The following is a 23,284-nucleotide window of genomic DNA, read 5'->3' as shown; positions in this document are numbered from 1 at the left end:
GAGACTTTTCTAGAAAGCGACAGACGAACGCTTGAAAAACACAAGGAGGGCGCAGGTGTTGGATCTGTTTTTATCAATAATGGACTTAAAACGCTACGAAAAAAGATGGGATGTTTTCCAAAGATTTTGGTGTATAAAAGCATTGCTCCCGGCACATTCGACGCATACACTGAGTGAAAAACAAGCAAGATAATGCGTTCATCTAGATCGTTATACTTTTTAAAAACATGAAAATTCCGGTACACAGACGAACAGTGTGAGTGTGCGGGCAAAAACGAATTTGGATAATATTTCCCTTTTTTGTTATGCCGATGGCCATGAATTAAATGACCAACCATGTATTATTGGCCGAGCTCATCCAACTCCTACCTACATCCCGCGCGAAAAGATATGAAAGAAAAATAGAAATCCCAGTATTCTGTAATCCTGATTATATATTTTCTGATTTCACAACTTTGACAATTCTGATTTTTTCATATTGAAAACAAGGCAGTTGTATAGATGACTGCGACCGGATAGATCTACTGAGCGATCATTTAAGACTAATCAAAAAAGCATTCATAAATATGAAAGAATAAAATCTCCCAAAGCAAAATTCCAATAAACATTTAAGTGATGATCCTACATGGTCATACAAGTACTGAAATAATCGATATCCATGTGTTAAAGAATGTTATAATTTCGAAGCACCTAATATGATATTAATAACACAAAATCTTAACTAAATTGAATTTACATGACAAAATCAACAGTGTCCGAATACTAGTACAGTATCTGACCAACAGACACATTCTTTAATAGATTTAACATCGTGACTATGTCGACTGAACTACTTTGTCCTACGGGATAACAGAGTCACCTGTTATACACTGGAGATACGTAATAACTTTTTTCTAACCTGGAAGCGACTAAATAGAAACCGAAAGCAATAAGTATGTGAAACTGATTTTCGATGTCTCTACTCAACAACCACCGATTCAAAAAAATTATTTTATGTGCCGGTCCTTACTTTGAATTTATTTTTCAGAACAAATGACATTAGTTTAAAGCAAAATTTCACAAGGCAGAGTTTGGGAACATGAAGCCGAATATGTTCGATTGGAATATAAGAGGATAAAATGAAATTTCATAATAATAATAAAAAAATCAAGAGCAAACGAATAAATTTCCTGTAAATTAGGTAATTTGTGGGGCACTTTTTATAATTCGGCCATTTCGTGACAACGGCGCTGTTCTTCAACATGCATCTGGTGAGCATCCTGCAGCAGCTTTTCAATTTCATCTTGACATTCCCGAAGGAAGTATATCTTTGAGGTATCCTTCAGGCACCGGCGATTGTCAAACATATGTTCGAGGTTTCTGAAATGATTAAATTTAACTATCACATTCTGTATCGTTTACGCTTTTTTTAAATAACCCTTTAAAAAAGTAGAATTTTGTGAGAACAGATATTTCCTAAATTATCATTCATGGCACATTTGCAAATAATCTCGTTATGGTGGAATACCCCAAAGCTAAGTACACACACACACACACACACACACACACACACACACAGAGAGAGAGAGAGAGAGAGAGAGAGAGAGAGAGAGAGAGAGAGAATGAAGTACACTGTGTACAAGAGAGATGGAGAGAGAAATGCTTTACTTTTCACATTCTTGCCTATCAAGGGAGGGCTTCGATATTGTTGGAACGCGTCCCTTGCACTCTTTAGTTATCTTCTTAATGATTGCAGGGCAGCCTGGAGTGACGAAAGCGATATCGAAATTAAACTAATATTTAAGATTAAGAGAATTGATTGAATATGTTCAATTTAAATTTAAAAATACTATCATAAGCTTCCCAAAGCTTATATAACCTGTTCAAAACTGTTTCGAAAATTACAATGTTTAAACCCGTTTTCGAGTGGAAAATTCCCATTTTTACAGTCACGGGTGAATCTACGTTGCGAGTAAAGCTAATAAAGGAGAGAAACGTGGAACTTTAAGTGGGTTTCCTTATGGATTGTAATCTCTTGAACGGTTTAAAATAAGGTGAACCTTGGTAATTAAGGAGAAATCGTTGAAATCTATCGGCATTACCTCTGTTTTGATTCTCAGACATCCATATCCTTGCCGCCTCTTTCCGAACTTTATTGGTCTCAGGATCTTCCGCTCCAAAGTAGCGGGGTTTGTACTTATCGGCTTTATTCGCCACGCAGTTGACTAGTGCCGCGCACCTAAGTGAGATATAATAATTACTGTGACCACGTTCAGATAAACCCATCGTACTAGCTGGATCGAACCATCTCTGCGGGGGGTTCTCGCTCAAGTGCATTCAGTGTCATCATCTTAATTGCCTGAAACGGCTCCTCGAGTGAAAGAACGCACAAGATAGTTAATTACCCCCTTTGTGGTCGAGGAGGGGTGTCAGACAATAAAGCTGATTACATTGAATGCATTGAATCGACAATCCCCAGAGAGTTGGGTCGATCCAGGCACTACGATTGGTTTATCTGAACTCTCCCTATGGCAGTTCCAATGAGGCTACAGTGATATTCTCGTATATTCCCTAGGTTCTTGCATTTTTTGGGTATCCCCCCCCCCAAAAAAAAAGCACGATTTGCAAAAAAAAAAAAAAAAAAAAAAGTGATTTTTGCCTCTCTGCGCCCTACACAATACAGTGAGATTATCATCGTCTGGCATTTTATACGTACATCTACGACGTTGTATATGTGCGCACGCGCGTTTTTACGTCGCTCATCCTTCTTTGTTACGTAAAAATGATACATACGTTACCGATACATACGTTACCATTACCGTATGTATCGGTAACGTATGTATCATATTAACGTAACAAAGAAGAATGAGCGACGTAATAACCAGCGTGTGCACATATATACAATGCAAGCACAGAGTCGCGACAACAGCGAACAAACAATGAAATCAGAAAACAAAACCTTCACGTTATTTGATAACTTATTAATCGGTAACGTATCTATCATATAAACAATTTCAACAAACAGTTTCAAGACAAGTAATCTTTACTTGCCCTGCTTTTCCTTTTTTTATTGCAATGTAGTATACCTTAAGAAAAAGGCGTTTGCTCAAAAACGGACAACAAACAATAAAAATAAAAGTATGTAGCCTACACGCTACATGGTAACGTATGTATCGGTAACGTATGTATCATATTTACTAGATGTATATATATTGATGCATCTTTGAAGATCCCCGAAGAAGGCCCAGGGGCCGAAAGCTCAGATTGTATTTTACAACTGTAATATAGATCTTCAAAGATGCATCAATATATATACTTCTATTTTCCTTAAGATCTATACGGTGAATTAACACGAATCTATCATATTTACGAAACAAATAAAAATGAGCGACGTACAAACATGCGTGCGCACATATACAACGTCGCACGCACTCACAAAGTCGTGACAACAGAGAACAATCAATGGAATCAGAAAACAACACCTTCATATTACTTGGTCACGTATGTATCGGTAACGTATGTATCATATGAACAATTTTCACAGATAGTTGAAGGCAAGAGATATTTTTTGTCTCGTTTTCTTTTATTTCAATGTAACATTAAGACATAAGTGTTGGCCCACAAAACGAAAGACAACCAATGAAAATAGAATAAATAAATACTTTTATTTTTATTGTTTGTTGTTTTCTTACGGTATACTACATTACAACACAAAGAAAAAGCAGGGCGAGTATAGATTACTTGTCTTGAAACCGTTCGTTGAAATTGTTTATATGATAGATACGTTACCGATATATACGTTACCAAATAACGTGAAAGTGTTTTTGATTTCATTGTTTGTTGTCCTTAGTCACGACTCTGTGGGTGCGTACATGTATATTTCCAAAGGGAAGACCAAATTATTTCTTCTTGTTCCCCCGAAAAAGAATGTCTCTCCTAATTCTTTTATTCAGATTTCTTAAGAGAAGCTATAATTTTGCTAGCTCACAGTGCTCAAGATATAAATTACTTTACAGGCTTACAGGCTTACAGGCTTTACAGGCTTACCCACTTGTTTTTGGGTTAAATAACTTAAAAATTAGGCCCTCTGACGCCATGCTGAAGAAATGGTGTAACCCCAGAAGACCAGCAATAAGTCGTCTCCAGAAAAGATGGTACATGCCTTATTAATACATAATTCTGTACAAATTAAGAGAAAAAAAATGCTACTTACGCAAAAACCATGCCCAGAAGCACGATTGGATTTATAGTCAGCTTTTCCATCATTCAAAGAAAACGCTAGTCAGTTAAATAGATAACCGTCTGATGCCCCTGCCTCTTGAGTAACGAGCTTTCAAATATGCAACTATAGGTTATAGATATGTTTTGCTCAAAAGAAAATATCTGGCGCTTTGTCTGATATGGGTTTCCCGGTGGTTTCAAAGCTGGCAATGGCGATGCGTGCGACACTTGTTGCGAGCGCGAGTTTTATACCGTTCCTACTGCCCGACGCACACCGATGATTACGAGGCTGAGTCACCGGCCGCACGAGATTCTCTTTTCAGCTCCCAAATCTCGCTTTGTTGAATATTCCATTGGCACCTTGTGACTTAACGAAAAAAATTACACGTTCGGTCAAAGGCTCCATTTGGTAGGAGGGTGGAGTGCACTCAAATATTAGGCCTCAAGCGTTGAGAGTTGATAGCTCAGCGCGTTCGGCACCATGTGCGCTGGACTTAATACAACTTGTTGTTGCATGTGTGGATGGATCTGATTGGATATTGCTTGTTTAAAAAAAGAACAGTTGTTTGTACCAAAAAAAAAAAAAAAAAAAAAAAAGAAAGAAAGAAAAAGATCAGGTGGTTTCATGGAGAGTAATGTATTAGCGTGAGTCTTGAAAGCTATTTTAGCTTAAAGGAACAAAAAAAGGGGTTGATTAGTACATAAAAGCAGTGATGGGAATGCCTCATATCATATGAAATGCGATGTTCCACGCATTACTTGTAAAATCCGACATGTAAAGCCAGGCAAAATATATCTCAAAATCAATTGAAAAAGGGGGACTAAAGAACATATAACTACCAAAACCGAAATAGCAGTGGGATAACATATTCACTCCCTTTAAGGGAACGACCAAAAGGCAAAACAATTGAGAAAAATATTCAACATGTGGAAAATCCAGCGTTTGATATACATGTAGCCAATGTGACAATTTCTTTTACATATAACATTTAACTACTTGCGTGCCGATTTGAAGATGACAACATAATATTCACGACAATTCTCGCCTATTCTCGAAATTGGTGACTTACAAAACGACCTCTTACTCTCTGACCACAGGGGTCGTTGTTGGTTACAAAATTTAACACCGACAAGATTACAGCGAACCCTGTGGTCAGAGAGTACCGTTTGTGGGTCTTTTTAGTCACAATATAAATACTCCGGAAAAATGAGGAAGGGGGGGGGGGGGGGGGGGGAGCGGGGGCTACGTGTACAGGATTATATTTCCCTTACGAAGATGTCCTAAAGGACGTCCTTTGGGATGCTATGGACTCTATATGACTGTATAGGACTTACACAGGACTCCATACGAACCCTACAGGATTTCATCGGAGTTCCTATAGAACTCCTAACCAGGAAATATTTCCCAAAGGACCTTATAGGATTTGGGGCCAATTTTCTATAGGACACCCCTTTGGACTCAATAGGAAATTTTCGTAAGGGTTAATTTTTTGTCCTCCGCGAGGTGGCAGCCTTTGCTTTACTCTAAAATAGAAATTCTTTGGTAAACTGCTTCTATTATGAATGTTATGTTTTACCAAAAGCTTGTCATTATCACCTGCATGTTTTGTCTGAATTTTTTCCAGTTTTTCCAAATAATTAAAAAGTTTATTACTCTACTCTCTGTCTGACTTTTTAAATCATTATCAACACATGCTGAAGCAAATGTTCTGAATTGAATAAATAAATAAATAAATAAATAAATAAATAAATAAATAAATAAATATAACTAATTAATTAATTAATGGATGATAAACTCGGTAAAACAGACTGAGGGAAAATAGAAAATACCGATAATATGGAAAGATCTCTTGCGGAGTCAGAGAATCTCTTGGCTGTGTTTAGTATGTGTTCATACCAAAGGTGTATACAAACAGGATTACTGTCACGGGGAAATGAGCCGTGCATCACTTAAAACCAGCTGAACGCTCTCTACACGCATCCCTCTTCATCCGACAGACGCTTAATGTCATTAACGCGTGACAGAGGGAACGCTTTCGGAACGGTGCATCTCATCTTAGCAGTGAACGGGTTAATGTGCATTTGATATTAATTTAAATTGCTACATTCATTGGTCACGATTCAATGGAATTTATTTAAAGGAACTACGACGTATGTCCTGGCCATGTATCCTCGGGGATAAATTTAAATAGTTATATTTTAATCAGAAACGTGATTTATTTCCACATCGAGGATCGAGTGAGTAACAGAAATATCCCAAAGAAATAGCGACCGCGGGAGTCCCTTCATTACCATTTGACACACATGTCTATAGAGATCTATATAACCTCGAGTATTGCAGAGAAAAATACACAAAGAGGAGAGAAAGAACTGTCTTCATCTTCACACTTAGGCACAGTGGAAAAACCACTAGCCAGAAAAGTGAGGTTTGGTGAACGGAAGGGCTGAGTCTAAGTTGAGTGGAGTCCCCATATAACAAGGCATCGTTTATAAACGTTTGCAGACAAGGAGGAGAATATCACTGGGTGACCGCATATCGATACCTGACACAAGTCAAAAGTTCCCTTTCGTTTTATTGGATAAAGTCATGAAAAGGACAGCACTGGGACATATACGAAAAACGTCAATATTACGGACAAGTCAAAGTAGTGAGAGGGAATACATATAGGGACTGTGGAAGAGGCCTTTAGTTTATTATTTGTAGGGGTAGATGCATATGTCTGAGATGGAGGGAGGGAAAGACGGAACAATGATAAAATTGGGGCAGACTGGTTTAAAAGGTAAGCGAGGTGATTTGTGTACCATTATTTCTTTATAGATCTTGTCTGTTTTTAAAAGCCATTTGTATAGGAAGGCATGCATGTCGTCTGCATGAGTTATGTTAAGATTTAACATCTATATATCGCTAGGTGTCGTTATCGTTTGATCTGATACAAAGCTCGCTAAGTGCATATGCGTGGCATATTTGGCATATTTGCAACCAAACGGTTTAGCTTGATGTGCACGAGAACGACTGCATTAATGAAATATTTAGATTAAAAATGATGCAATGTTGTGCAGAGAGAGAGAGAGAGAGAGAGAGAGAGAGAAGAAATGAAAAGAAAAAGAGAGAGTTTTGTTAGCTGTTTGGTTATGTGTTTTCGTGCGCTGGCGCGTGTCTAGCAGATAGGTATAAGGCTGTCTATCCGCAGAAATAAATCAGCGATGTTCCTCCAGTAAATACAGTGTTTCACAAAATCACGTTACTGGATTAGTAACGAGAGTGTGTCGACAAATATGGAGTGTATTGTTGAGTATACTGTAATACGGTTCGAATGCACTAGTGGTCGCCAAATGCCACGTTTTTAAGCTGATATAGAACTTTAGAACTATGCAGGAAACAAAAGAAATCAGTTAAAAATAAATAACAAGGAACTGAATGGAATATATGTAAAAGAAATATAGACTACGTGTTTGATATGACAAAATGTTCATCTAAATAGCACAGTAACTTAAATTATTATCAGCAGTATACCCGTTCTGACCATTAAATAATGCTCAAACATTATTCAAAACTGCATTCAAAACTTGAAACTAATCCGAAACAAGTAAAAAAAACCTCTTGCCCAAATAAATAAATGCATTTTTTCAGCGAAGAAGCAAAGAAGAGGAGAACAAAAATCATGAGCCGAGCTCTTTGGGTGTCCGTATACTCACTCGTATCTAATTACACCAGAATGCAGTGTGACATGAATTGTAATGAACATTAGTGGGGTGACACCAACATAAGCCAAACGAAATGATCGTTTCATTAATATGTCATTCACCGAGTCTTCCGTTGGGACGCTAGAGCCATTTGTCTTTAAATCTGTCCCCAAAAACCGTTTGAAAAACGTCTCATTGCCGTCTAATTGTAAGGGCAAAGGGAATAAGTTTACCCGAATATGTTTAATCTCATTCTGAAAGAAAAAAAGGCATACAGGCACGCGTACGAAGAGATAAGCAGATAGAAAAATAGATCAACGTACTCCTCCCCCCCCCCCAATGAGGGCAATGCAAGGCATGCAATATTTGTAATACAGTCATCACTGTCACTGACGCATTCAGGGTTTTGCATTCAGGTAGGCGCAAGGATTAACACGTCGGGCCATGTACATATTTATAACATATCTATAACATGTACGGAGTAGGACACAGAAATGAAATCCCACATTGCTTGGGATTGTCTTTTATGTTGTACTGCCTGTTTTTTTTTCTTTTTTTTTTGGGGGGGGGGGGGGGGGGCGGAGGAAAAATAGAGAGAAGATAACCCCAATTCAGCGAGAGTCCCCGTGGAGTTGGATCGACCTACGTAGAACGATAGTATCATTGGGAATTGGCCCTAAGACGTTTTTAATCAGAGACTTTCAATTGAGGAAATAAATAAGACAGACATGATAGATGCTACAATTGTATTCAGTTACTCATCTTGATGTGAATTCTTTTCATTCGTTTGGCATCAAATTAAGTTTAGATCCACTAAATGGAGTGGCTGCATTTCTTAACACTGCGTAATGCGTCTAAGAGGATTGCTTTCTTACAAAAAGTGACTTGTCTTTGATGCACAAACTGGCGGATACATGTACAGGACTTTACTTAGATTTTTTTCTTTTCTAGCTTAGATAATTAAATGAGGCATATATTATAAAAGAGTTGACAGACTTACTGTAATGTTGGGAACTTTTGTCTCATTTCACTTTTTATCCTTTTTTTTGGGGGGGGGGGTGAGATGTCTGGGTGGACGTGACTTACAGTGCTCCTCCCAACTTGGATCCATGGATTAGAGTTGAAACTACGTGTGTTTGTGAAATCCTAGATACATTAAACACCCTCCCTCGAAACTTTTAGTATTTCGCAACCCCTAAAAAAATCGTGTATATAAGCCTATCAGTGATACTGGTATATTTTTGTTATAGTGATTTGGATATGGATCAGTTGTCTATAGGTTCGGAGGGAGTCTTCAATATACCAGTTCAACTTGTACCTTCTTTTCTCCTCCTTGTCAACTTCTTATTTTACTCAAGGGGTTATGCTTGCAATCCAAAGGCACTTCAGTAAATTTAAAACACACGTCAAATAAGATTAAGAGTAATTTCTGAATTGATGATATGTTGAAGATAAAGACTTTTTGTTGAAAGAAACAAACTTCTTTATTTTTTACAGTCTTAGCCATGGTCTTGGTCCTCCTGGGCCACTTCCGGTGGACAGAGGCAGACTGGAGGGACTTAGTGGCCAGAGGTAAGTGACCCCTGCTGACCGCCGGTTAACTTTTACTCCAGACAGTTCAAAAGCCATGTAAGTGGATGATATGGGTCCAACATGCACAGGCGAATCCAGGGCTTTATCAGGTGGGTTGGGGGGGGGGGGGGGGGGGGGGGGGGCAAAGATTTTCAAAATTGTCTGACATAGTACAGGGATGTAAATTTGCTCAGTTTTGTCTAGTTTTGGTCGTTAATACTGTATTTTTTTGGGGAGGAAAAAAGGTGGGGTTCCTTTTGATCCACAACTGAACACGCTTGCTTTACATGAGGATTGTGAAAAAATTAACTAAAAAGAGTTCCAAACACACTGTTTTCTTTAATGGCGATATAGCTTGACTAAAGAAGCTTTCATCTTTAAAAACAAAAACCAGAATTTTAAATTTTAAATTTACGATGTTGATTGCGGAAGTGGAATTTGAAAAAGTTCATCAGAACCACGATATCTTAAGTAATAAAATTATAACAATGGCCATAAAGTATATTTCCTGACACACAATAATACACAAAAGGCACTCAAGGTAACTCAAATACCAAGCTAGGTTTACCAAATAGGTCCCTTTGTCAACTTAATCTCTCATTTGTGGTCGACTATGCTTATTTGATGCGAGTGATATCATGCCCGGAGAGGAAATAAATGCAACCATAATTGACATAACATGCGAAGACATTATTATCTATTATACTTTTTTTATTTTTTCCGCATTTAAATGATGCAATAACGAGCTCAGTGGTAAACCGTGAAGTCTAGTTGTTTCTAAATAGAGTTTCAGTGATTAATATAGCATTACCTCCCATAGCCAGTGACTAATTTGTGGCGTGTACATGGTAGGAATATTTTTTAATGTTGATATTTGCAAATATTTCAAAAATGAGTTAATAAATAGATCGGGTCCATTCCACACACACACACAAAAAATAAAAATAAAAAATTGAGTCATATCGGTGACGCATACATCTTGCGTAATGCTGGCATACTTTTGACTTGCCTGATTAACTTGCTGCTTTATAATACACTTCCCTCCAATGTGGAAAGAAATCAACAGAAATTAATCAGTTATGTGGATATTCCACAAAAAAAAAAAAAACGTGACTCAAACGTTCACTTTTTTTGTGAAATGACTCATATGAAATAAATGAAGTATCAGTATTCTCATTTCTTTGCTCAATATCATTGGCTGATAAAGTCTGTATGTATATGTGTACAACGTGAGATGATACACGTAAACTACAATTTGTCATCAATATTTTTTACGTAGAACAATATCAGTCTACCAAACCTAAACAGAGCGCGATTGTCAAGTCCCTTATAAATTAATTCTTAGATGCCATATGACCCTTTTTTTTCTGTCACGCAGGGTTTAAAATGTTGAATGTCGAGTTACTTGCCGTGCTTCAAGTAATTAAGCCATTTTATATTTATTTGTCAATGTTTTACTCCCTTCTGTCACCGCTGTGCGTGTTTTGAATCGCTTACAGAAGATTTCAGTGACATTACGTTGAACGAAGAACTCATAGGATGCTTTCCAAATTGTAACAACTTGAATCCGGTGTCATGAACGGTTCCCACTGATATGCACATTTAAGCTGCGTCCTAAATTCTGACCCACTTACGTCACGCTTAACTTGACCTTGCATGAATCTAATGTAAAGCGGACGCCTTGATCACATTCAGATAAACTCATCGTACTAGCTGGAGCGATCCAACTCTGCGGGGGATTTTCGCTAAAGTGCATTCAGTGTCATCAGCTTAGTTGTCAAACACTGAAATTTCAATGTTAGCTATCGACAACAGCTAACGGGCCTTTCCAGGTGTAGGGGTTACAATCAAAATACCCTAATACTTTCAATGAATCTGCACGTAACTATAGGCGATTTGTGTGAAGACCTGAATACTCAAAACTAGCTGTGTCAAGACAGACGGCTAACACTGTTACCCTTACAGTTTAGCATTTACCATGGACAGTTCCATGTGAATTTTGAATAACGTAAATAAGCATTTTAATTGGCAGAGTGAGGAAAAGGATGTCAAACACATTGATGGTCGTTTTGGTGACCTCAAAAAACGATCATAACTAATGAAAATCAAGCAAAATAGCAGAAAACGCAGTCCCTTGGTTTATATGGTATATTGCTTAACAGTATAAAAATTCCAAATTGACAACTTATTATTTTTTCTTTTTTCCACGAAAGATTTTTGTAAGAAATGCATAGAAGAGCGCCAAGGCGTCGGCTTCTTTGAGGATCCCGATGATTGCCGATTCTTTCTGCGGTGCGACCTTGGACCTTTTCATGAAATAATATTCCAGCGGTACGAATGTTCCCCCGGCACGCTGTTCGACAGGGCGATTCCGGCTTGCGTACACTGTAACAACGCTAGCTGCGTGGGATCCAAAGCACCGGAACCAAGATGTCCCGTCACGGGTAAGTTGTGCTAATTTTAAAGTTTGCGTTCTATTTATGCAGGAATGCATTGAATCGATTTGGAAAATTCGCCAAAATCACGCCTTTTTTGACACAGCAATTTGTATTTAAGCCCTTTATTCGAAGTTTTAACTTAAAACATTTTGTCGGTGACCTATAGATTCATACATGTACAAAAGTGGCGTACATTGTCCTCCATACATCGGCTTCAGTTCCAAAATTGCAATGCAAATACCAAATGCCAATCTCCATGTTTTAGAATTATATATTTTTAAATTTTACTCCATTCTTACAGACCCACCTGTTCCAATGACGGTTCCACCGCCACCAGTGATAAGCATAGCCGCTGGTGCTCGTAAGTTAATAAAATTTATTTTAATTTTGTTACTAAATTTGTGCAAAGAAGTCATCGGCGATTATAATTAGTATTTTTGCAAAAGAAGCGAATGTGTTTTACAATAGATTAATGCTTCAAGTCTTAAACTCATTCATTCATTCATTTATTTAATTTGCATACTCCCGTTCACTCACACCGCAATATACAGGCACGTATATTCATTTTCTTCGAATACTTTTCTCTGCGTTTTCTAGCTATTTGACACCACGGGAATATTATGAATAATCCTTCTTATTTGGATTGACACAAAGTAAATGAATAAATTAAGGTCACATAAACAGATATAACATATTAAAAGTCCGACGAAATTATAAACCATTAATGCCACACCATACAAATAAATGATTTTTATTCCATTAATTCTTTTCACTTTTCAGAGTGTTGTAAGGCAAGGTTTGACACTGGCTACACATACTGTGAGGAGCCACGTAACAGCCACGTGTACTACAGAAAGGCCAATGTAGACGGGTTTGTCCAGAGGGTCAGTTGTGGTCATCTGATTTTCTCCGTCAATCCGAACCGCTGCGAGTGTGTGCCACCGGGTATGGGAGTTATTTTCTTGATTTTTTCAAACATCTTTTAAAGAGATTACAACTGTTCGTTTTGGACAAAAACGGAGGTATAGCCTTCTGTGAAGGTCAATGTGGTCTGAAGGCAAGCACAGACTGCGGAATTGTTGTGATAACCGTTGTTTTGGTGGTAAAATGGAATTTTATATATTTCTATGAGTTGTTTACTATGTATTTAATAATATTCATTGAGATATTGCAATAATTTATGAAACACATAAGAACAGTTAATATCCCTCTAACTTTGGGAAAGTTTAAAACTGTATAGTTATATACATATATACCTCCTATCGTGGAAATGTTGTTTGGTAGTTACTGGTCGTTCAAGTGCGCGTCTGAGGCTGTTCTATAAAAAGGAACCTAAAAAATTAGATGACTAAAAAATTAGATGACAAATTTTTTTAGAAGTAGCTCAAAGGGCAGTAATATGCAAAAAACATGGAATTCGGTTTAATTATACTTTGTCAAATTGTAAAATTAAACATGTTTAATGGATCATATGCCCATAATTTCCTGTCATGGTTTTGATGTCATTTTATAAGATATTTTAGATCCTGCATCATTGCCTTGAAAAAAAATAATAATTTGAAACAAATTTGAAACCGGCTGCTGTACATACCTGAACATGTACGCCAACACCTTATTCTTAGATACAAATACTATACATATGAGCATAATGCAGTTTCTGTCATTGCTGAAAAAATCTTTTGTCTCACTATCGACAAATTCTTTCCATGCAACAGGGTTCGCAATTCTTTACTGGTCGTATTCAGGCCTATCCAACTACCAGACTCGGCACCGAATGATCCTGAATTCACCGGTAGATCAGACCTCACCACCCGTTTTCAAGGTGTGAGTCAGTACGCATTACACAGTATCATACCCTGAACAAATTTTGAGTGGAAATGCAATGCTTTTCAACCCCGCTGAGAATCGTCACTATCACATCGCGTACTAGGCAAGAGCGGTGTCGCGTCTGATACTTTGTAATGCGTACTGACTCACACCTTGAAAACGGGTAGTGTGGTCCGATTTACCGGTGAATTCAGGATCATTCGGTGCCGAGTCTGGTAGTTGGGTAGGCCTGGTATTATTTAAAAAATTAAAAACACTAATATGAAATAATAATGATATCACAAAAAGAAAACATTTTTTGACTTGTAAATAATTACGTCATATTCCAGATCTGGGCCCAGTCGCACTCTACACATTCGAGGTACCACGACCGTTCGATAGCAAGGTTGGCAACTTCATGACCGATACGCAAGGAGTCGGACTTCATGCGACAACGGCGGGGAGCGAGGACGGTTTCGACGAATTTTCAGGACAGTTCGACGGCATCGGCGACATGGAGGCGCCTTTGTTTTCTGGTTATGATTGGGGAACGAGGTAAGTCCGTTATATAATTTCTGTTAAATTGTTTTTGAACCTTTACAGTTTCACAGTGACCATACGCCTAGATGTAGCAAGGATGCGTCTTTATTCTCTCGCAACTTCTCGACCTTTAACGCGAGACCGTGACGTCATATAAGACAAAAAAAAAAAAAAAAAAAAAAAAAAACGTACCAGTATCCGCGTGAGGTGGGGATAAGAAGAAGTTACCCCGTTTTGACTTGACAAAGAACACCTACTTGTAGCACGAATAATGATATGAATACGCTTTGTAACATATTTTTATAATGCTGACCGAAAAATGTAAAAAAAAAACGATTATAAAAACGCCAGAGTGAGCATATTTGAATTGAAAGTCACTATGAAAGAGAGGCCCAATTTAACGCCTGTGACACCAGTGTAACCCCGGTGTAACGAAATTGAGGGTCCGTTTAGGCCCCTATTTCACACAGACCACGAATCCCACGAATCGCCAGGAATTGACAAATTTCAGGATTCGTGAGGATTCGTGAGATTTTGCCAATTTTCTGGTCTTATTCGACACGCTCACGATTCACTTACGATACAGGTACGATAGTGTTACGAATATTCGTGGGATTCGGCTGGAATCGTGAGATTTTGCCAATTTTCTGGTCTAATTCGACACGCTCTACGATTCAGTTACGATACAGGTGCGATAGTGTTACGAATATTCGTGGGATTCGGCTGGAATCGCACAAATATTGTCCAGAAATTCACTACGATTTTTTTGGAATCGGGAGTTCGTGGCCAAAACTATGAACAGCTCAAAATTTTTGCCACGAATTCCCGATTGATCAAGAATTCCAAGAACTTGCCACGATTATATACGAATCTGTTAAGAACTTCACGAACTGATTACGATTCAACCAAATTTTCAATTCCTGGCGATTCGTGGGATTCGTGGTCTGTGTGAAATAGGGGTATCAAAGTTTTTGCCACCCATTCCTGTTGGTCAAGAAGTGCAAGAACTGACTACGAATATATACGAATCTGTTAAGAACTTCAAGAACTGATTACGATTCAACCACGAATCGTGAAATTTGTCGATTCATGGCCATTCGTGGGATTCGTGGTCTGTGTGAAATAGGGGCATTAACAGAAAGTTCGTCCTCCATTTAGTTCTAATAGTTAGGGTAAGCGTAACCTAAGTGGGTCAAAATCTAGGGCGAGGCTTACCAGTGAAAGGGAAGCGGATTCTCTATCATGGGGGGGGGGGGGGGGGGGGGCACTGTCACGTTATACCGACAGAACGTGCCCCCCAGCACGATAGTGTATGTGGCCTTGATAACGATATACACCAATGTTTACCTCGTACCAGTATGAATTATCTAGTTGAAATGAAAGATAAAACGCTCTCCTTAAGCAAACCTCGTATTCGACTGTGTGCCTGATAAATGCTGGACAAATGCGCCACCAGACTAGGACCGAAAAAGAGGTTAGGTATTGGAGACGGCTTCAATCAAATTGTAAACGTGATTTGAGCTCAACGGGCGACGGGAGATCAAACTGTAGACGCTTTTAGGTTGAGGACGGGAGAAGATGGTGGCGAGGCACTATATCATAGTCGCACTGTTCCTTTCACCTTTGTTGCTGTTTCCCAGTGCCATTTCATGGTCAAAACTGCCTGGGAATGGTCGTGGCGTAAATGTCACATGCATACAGGAGAAGTGCCTCGAAGAATACACCTCTTGCGCCAAAACCAAATTATGTGAAGATGCCTTTCAGTGTTTTTGTAACAAGAGCGTAACGCAGTGTATGTACGATGCATTGTGGGACTTGAGGTGCTTTCAGTACTATAATGACGACGTTTTGTACCGCTTGGCGGCATGTGCTGTGACTAGGGAAGGTTGCATCACGCCCAACCCACCGATGCCCGAATACAAGTGCAAGAAACCTACCAATCTGTACCCGAAATTTGACATTCGAACGCTCGCTGACACTTGGTTCGTATACCGCGGCTATCCTGCGGGGTACCATATCCCTGTGCCTCCGGTCGATTGCTACGACTGCCAGAGCTACACGTTTAGTTATGACCTTTACAATACGACGGCGTGCCAGGGTAAGAAGCAGTACAGTGTCAACATTAGAGCCGACTTGCAGCGTAACTTCACCTACAAATCCTTATTCGTCGTTAAATCACCGACAGGGAATATCATTCAAAGCACTGGGACTGAATTTGGACTTTTTCGCTCCGACGAGTTTCGTATTTTGGACTACTACTACTGGGGATCAGCGACAGGGTATGTCTTGGCTTATTATTGCGGGACCTTTGGCTTCTGGCCAACTGAAGGAGTGATTATGCTAATCAGACCTTGGCTCTTCCACCTGCCTCCCGACGTAATCAGGAGAGCTGAGCAAGCCGCGGCGAGTAATGGATATGACTTGAATAAATTCTGCGCTCCCAACAACGAGCCGTATGCTACATGCTATAGGACATAATATGTTTTTGTTGCATCGTTCACTGGAGATCTACAGTTGTTGAAAGAAAAGAATATAACGTACAGACAAGAAGGTGGCCCGTTTAATGAACGTTCATTGAGAAATAATGATTTTTTTATACTAATTAAATATAATATAATATTTTCATATCGTCTCTGTATTTTGACATAGTTTGAATGAGGGTCACCTATTGCGTCGCCGCATCACTACTCCCGAACATCGTTACTTCCCTGTATCAATATGTCACCTGCATTGAAACACCTGCTTAGTGTTATTCCCTCATGGTTTTTGAATAACGATTTGATAACGATCACTATAGAGAAACTATGGGCAGCAATTACTCGCCAAATCCAATTTCTGACCAATCTCCGAGAAACCAGTCAAAGGAGTGGCATGCCACAAGAGAACCCTGGTAGCAGCAAGAAGAGGTCACACGCGCTACTGCCCCCGTGTGTGACTAGAAATACTATAGCTATGACTGTCACGTTTGGGGTGTGTCACTCTCTAAAACTTAAATATGGAGACCTAAATGTATGAACCTTATTAGTCAAAATCAGAAGTGTATTTTTGTAATAATTGATTGAAGAATTAGGTAAAAAATGATGACACAATAACACTGAATAAATGGTTAAATGTTATTTCAGCGTGATTTTTTTTACTTCTTTCTTAGATAAATATGGATAATTGAAGAAGGATATTCAAAATAAATGTGAACTCTGCATATAGCGGATGCAGAACACGTGTCTCTAAATGTGCTAAAAAGACCGTTTTAATCGCAGTTTTCCAATAATATAAATGTCCCTATCAAAAGCACCCTCAGACGCAAATTTTCGTCATGAAGTTTGAAACCGAGATTTTTGGATGGTCGGTCTTCATGGTAAATCGCTCTGTTCTCTTTCTTGAATGTCTTGTCATAACTATAACAAAATATCATTGTGTCCAACTATATTTTATCAGCATGAACATATTGAACTTTTATTTCGCTCACGGATGACTGGGGTATACCGATCTAAACCAAAATTTCATTCAAAATGTACTTAAACCTGACTGTTGTTAGCGTCAATATTGTTAGTCTTAAAGTTAATTTTTGGATCACATTGTTGTAAGTTATTTTATTTTCAACATGGTGTCATAAGTCTGTAAACGTAATTTCCTCTTTTTTTCCTTGGAATTTTCCATAAATTGTATTGAATTACAATTGAATTACAAATTACAATTGAAAGTTTGAAATATAATTCACATTTTCTCGCCTACACCTTTCAGTTTAACAGTTTCATTCTTCTACAAAACTGACGCAAGAGACCGAGTTCTGAGGGCAATCCTTGCCAACGGAAACTGCGACATACCCCCAACATTCCTGTTTGTGACCCAAGGAAACGATCTTCATTGCGAAATGGATGTTGTAGACCGGGGTGCATTTTTTAGAAAGAGGATACCAAAATTATGCAAATACTCAGATATATTTGAACAGGTGTGAGTCTTTCCCTTTTCTGCGTGAATAGAATGTGTAAAGCAAGGTCCCGCTTGGCTTTTTTGGGGGGTTATTTTCTGTTTCTGCAATTCCAAAAGCTGTAGGTAGGGCATATCGTTTGTTAGTTAGAATATGAAATTATAAATCTAAACATGTTAACTGACTATTAACAAATATATCTGTTGACCTATTTCTTTTTCCTTCGGAACCCTTCATGATTCAGAATATTATAATGTCATAACTGTTTTTTAAAGTCAAATAAGACGTATTTAAGCTGAAACCAATAAAACGCTTTAATGCCGCACACAGAACAGTGGACTAACTAGTCCGCGGGTCAAACATGGCGACCCATTAAAAAGCTTGCCGTCTAATCCGCTAATAGACACTTAATAGATTCCCCGTGATGAAGTATTCAAGTGAGTCGGCCGTATTTGACCCTAGGACTAGTTAGTTCACTGCTCTGAATGCGGCCTAAGTCACGTAATAAATCTTCTAATACCCCAGAAAATACATTATAAATCTTATTCGCCTTTTCAGCTACCAGAAGACAGCTGGGTGGGTGTGGTGACAACCTTTAACTCACTTAAGATACACACTAGGGTGAAAATAATGAAAACTGGAGAAATCCGGGAGGGGAACAGTACCTTATGTGTAGGTAAGTGTATGGACCCTGTGATCTGCAGGAGCGGATCCAGAGATATTTTCTGACAGTATTCCAATTTATCTTTGTTAATCCATCCAACAGAAAAAATAGATACCCATCAATGTAAACATTAAAACCCGACCGTCTTCCAGAAGACCCAGAAGACGGTCTCAATCCGCCCTTGAGGGTGAGAAATCAGAAAAGGAAATAGTACCTTACATGTAGCCTATATGTATATGTACATGTATGTGCATATGTATATGTATATGTAGGCAGTAGTAGTAGTAGTAGTTTATTATCATCACTGTATGCGTATGATTACATAATAAATATCTAGCGAGCAGAACATTACATACAGGGATAAATGATCAATAAAGGCATAACAAGTATAATATGTAGCGCAATACAATACCATGACAAAAACTTATAGTTCGGTACACCGTTTTTAAAAGCTACGTTTCTGATATTTTCAAGACCTTGTATACATATGAAACGACTAAGTGCAAATTGTTCTTTGAAAATAGATCCCCCAAGGACGTATATACCAGGGTAGGCTGAACGCATCGCTGATGTGAGCTCGCATTTGCTTATAACATGTAGCTCTGTTTGCATTTCACCACACTTGCAGACACGTTCGTTCCTCTCTTTACGACACCAACGACCCGTTTCGATTGCCAATCTATGAGAACTTAGCCTAAACCTAGTAGTAGCTATGCGTAGATATTCCGGGATATCGAAGCGGTTTGCGTACATATCCCACACTTCCAGATTGGGGTTCATTTCTAAATAAGTCGTTGCTTTTGTTTGATTCGAATTTTTAAGTTGATCTTTTAGGTTTTCAATGTCCAAGTAAATATGATCGGATGTTGCTAACACTTTCTGATAGTACGTTGACGCTTTTGTCTTAGCATCTGCACAAGTTTTCCACATGAATATGAAAGGGTCGTCCTCCATGTCTTTGCGTTCTTGCAACAATTTCTCCAGAAAATTACGTTGAGCGTCCATTACGCGTGCCTTTAGTGTGGGCAAGCCCAATTCGAGGAGACAGGTGTCGTTTCTCGTTGATGCCCGTACACCTAATAACGCTTTTACACTGTTTATGTACATGGGGTTTGCCGTATCTATACTGTTTCCTATCCATGACTCGCATGCGTAAAGAATGGATGCAAACAATGCGGCGTCGAGCACCTTCCTCTTTATGCTGAAGGGGAAATCAACGTTCTTTGTAACAAATGCTGTATATTTCATAACATGACACTGCTTCATGTCCATTTGTTCCCTTACTGCTGTATCACTTTTTCCATCTTGAGTGAACATTGCTCCGAGATAACAATACTTGTCACAGGTCTTAATTGTTAGACCTTCCACCTCGAGGTCCTCCTTATCTTCAACGGTACCGTTTATAACCATTATATTGGTTTTGCTCTGATTCATCTCCATCCCTGACTGGGCACAGAATTGTTTTAGTATTTTTACTTTTTCTATGCATGCTTTTCGGGACGTTGCTAAGATAACAGTGTCATCCATTAACAATAAACAGTGCAACCACTTAAGAAAACCGTCATCTTGGCACTTTCTTACACTTTCTTCATTATGTACATATAATGCCGCATTCACAACCAAGTCTATTCTTATAGCAGTGGTTCATGTGCATTAAAGAGCGCATTCTCAACGAATTAAGCCAGGCTTTACAAAGCCGGTGACCTAAAAATGGCGGACGTACATGAAAGAAAAACCGCCTAATCTTTTAATAGTCTCTCCGCCTCCCCACACGTCGTCCCTGCGGGGTACAGTAATTAAATCTCGGCTCCGTTCGCCATGCGGAAGCTACCTGAGAAATATTAAGTGCGCATGCTCATCAGTTAAACTCGTGGTGAAGAAAGCATGGCGGCTGAAGGCGATCGAAGGAAAAAAGCTCTTCTCTTCTATTATCTTTGAAAACAGACGAAAAAGGAATAATTTGGCTCGTAGAGCAGCAATGATTCGACTATCTACGGAGATAATATCACCAGAGATATTCACGGAAATATTTATGTTCGGAGCCGAGATTTAATTACTGTACCCCGCAGGGACGACCTGTGGGGAGGCGTTTGAGAGGCGGAGAGACTATTAAAAGATTAGGCGGTTTTTCTTTCATGTACGTCCGCCATTTTTAGGTCACCGGCTTTGTAAAGCCTGGCTTAATTCGTTGAGAATGCGCTCAAAGGCTGTGAAGTAAACGGTTACGGGAGCGGTAATTTTTTTCAATTTGTTTCCAGGTTCCGTTCCGGCGACTCTAGCTCCTCTGAACATTGGACGTGACTTGTACTGTATCAAACAAAATGGTCGCTCCCTCGCTGGTAACTTTGTAGGAAAACTAGATCAGGTATCTGTACAATTAAGATGTTAAATCGTCCAGTCAGATATTAAAGTACTGCTCACTTATATCGAAATTTTTGGTCACACAGTAAGCTGTTAACCTTTATAAAGGAAAAATAGTTTACCTGGGCACTTAAACACATCTTCTCATCACGGGGTAAAATACCTGGTATGGCAGTGAAAGACATTGTTCGTATACTAGCTTTCAACGTATTATTTCTTACATTTACTTTTTTTACTCTTCATCAGCAAGGCATACAATATCTGTAAACCGATATAGTTGTGCTAATATCATTTAGCGTCCGTTACATGAGATATCTGCTGTGCTTTAAGTCTTTAACTACTTTATCCCATATCTCTGCACAGGTTCAAATATACAGAAGAGCTCTGGAATCCTGGGAAACAGACAGAGTGCTTGCCGGGGAGGTCAATATCAGGACTTAGACTGGGTTCCCATACCTAGATCGATCTAAGAGAATCGATCCATCTCCGAGGTGTTTCTCGCTAGATTGCTTTCAGCTTAAGCGGCTTAGATGTCTGTTTCGCCTACTGAAGCTGTTAAGGGGTAAATTATTATCGTTTAACAGTTTGAGAAGGCGTGGCAGACATCCAAGCCGCTTAAGTTGATTGCAAGTTGATTGCGAGAATCCCCTCGGAGATAGATCGATCCGTAGTTAGTACGATGGGGTCTGGGAATTGTCACTTAGTGAAACAAAGACTTTTATCAATACGACACAATCATGCGGTGGATTTGTTTGCAGGGGCCGACTTCACAAACTAAAATCGAAACAGAAAACAATTATTGTTTTAATGTTTTAGAGAAGAAATTGAAATCTACTTGACCTAGGATAAATTTGAAATATTTTAAATGAATGGAACAGCGCGTAATTATGTATCAGACCAGCACTAACTTTTATTTCTGAGTATTACTGAGAAATTATGCTGTACAAGATTTGGTCTAAATGCCAATTGGTGACATTGGCCCCTGGAGGACTTAGTAGACCTATACGTCGTAAAGGACAAAGGACTGACGCAAAAATACTCCTAGAAACGACAAAGAATCTCATCAAATGTGTTCTGCATCATACTTTATAATACTAGTTTGTACGAGCGAAAGCTAGATACTCCGAGTTATTAATTGTCTGTTAAAATTGTTAATGTATGCTAGACTTTGGCCGCGCTTTCGATATTGTTTTCTGCACACATGCCAACATTAAATTATTTATTATTCCAAAGTGATATATTAAACGCATTCTTCAAATCATTTTGACAACCTCTTCTCAAGAGAAGCCTACCTGCGTGAACTATAAATTTTATTATTATTATTATAACTTATGTCTTCAACATGACACGAATGGATCATATGTAAGTAATCAATCTTAAGAATCTTGCTTCCAAAAAGTGTTTTTTATCTGTAGGTTTTAGGCAGCTAAATTCGACATCTCACTAGTATTAGTATCATTCACTGAATGAAATACTTCTTGAAATGAGATGCTGTGATGTTATTTTCTAAACAATATTGGCTAAGATCGTTTTTATATACAACTGGAACTAGTGTCTTTGCTGTACAAACACTAATTCACATTTTAAAAGCGACACTCGTGAGCGTTTTTAATTTATGTATTCATTTAGTAAAAGGCTAAGGAACAATAAAAGTCAATATTGTCATTTAGATTTGCCTCATTAGCTTAATGTTACTTTTCTTTTTTTATATACATGGGTAACCATATGGATTTGAAAGAATGATTTACAGCACTATGATCTGGCTCAAATAAAACTGTACCAAAAATCCATGTTGATACCAGTTACTTGTGTCTTTGACCAGAATTAATCAAACTGAAAACGCACCCGTTAAGATTAACAATAATTGGCAGCTCAATTGGTCCACGAAGAAAGCACACAAGCCGAAAGCTTGGGCACTTTTAACCAATTAAAATTGATCTATGTACATGTATCTGTAGAAGCGGTTTCAAATTGAACAATTTATTTATCAACCAAATCAACACGATGATTATGATGAATTCTCAATATGATCAAAAGTGAACCGTTCTTACTTGTTATTATTGTGCCTGTTGCGCTGCCAAGCAGATCTAT

The 23,284-nt window shown here is 38.5% G+C and overlaps 2 protein-coding genes across 2 annotated transcripts; one reads left to right on the top strand and one right to left on the bottom strand.

The window, feature by feature from the left end:
• Positions 1–446: 446 nt before the first annotated feature.
• LOC106163659 (uncharacterized) lies at positions 447–4,654 on the bottom strand. Its single transcript, XM_013541321.2, has 4 exons — positions 4,193–4,654; positions 2,082–2,218; positions 1,648–1,741; positions 447–1,359 (listed from the first exon to the last, which is right to left on the bottom strand). The coding sequence occupies exons 1-4, from the start codon at positions 4,243–4,245 to the stop codon at positions 1,200–1,202; spliced, it is 444 nt and encodes a 147-aa protein (XP_013396775.2). The 5' UTR covers positions 4,246–4,654; the 3' UTR covers positions 447–1,199.
• Positions 4,655–6,207: 1,553 nt separating this feature from the next.
• LOC106163472 (uncharacterized) lies at positions 6,208–22,983 on the top strand. Its single transcript, XM_013541074.2, has 10 exons — positions 6,208–6,980; positions 9,382–9,456; positions 11,670–11,900; positions 12,196–12,255; positions 12,675–12,839; positions 14,051–14,255; positions 17,982–18,189; positions 18,727–18,844; positions 21,091–21,197; positions 21,557–22,983. The coding sequence occupies exons 1-10, from the start codon at positions 6,911–6,913 to the stop codon at positions 21,632–21,634; spliced, it is 1,317 nt and encodes a 438-aa protein (XP_013396528.2). The 5' UTR covers positions 6,208–6,910; the 3' UTR covers positions 21,635–22,983.
• The last annotated feature ends 301 nt before the right edge of the window (positions 22,984–23,284 follow it).

The sequence above is a fragment of the Lingula anatina genome, chromosome 5 (assembly GCF_051362555.1).
Source record: "Lingula anatina isolate TDL-2025a chromosome 5, LinAna3.0, whole genome shotgun sequence".
Taxonomy (NCBI): Eukaryota; Metazoa; Brachiopoda; class Lingulata; order Lingulida; family Lingulidae; genus Lingula; species Lingula anatina.
Note: the sequence above shows the minus strand (reverse complement) of the source record. Positions and strands in the feature narration are given on the sequence as shown.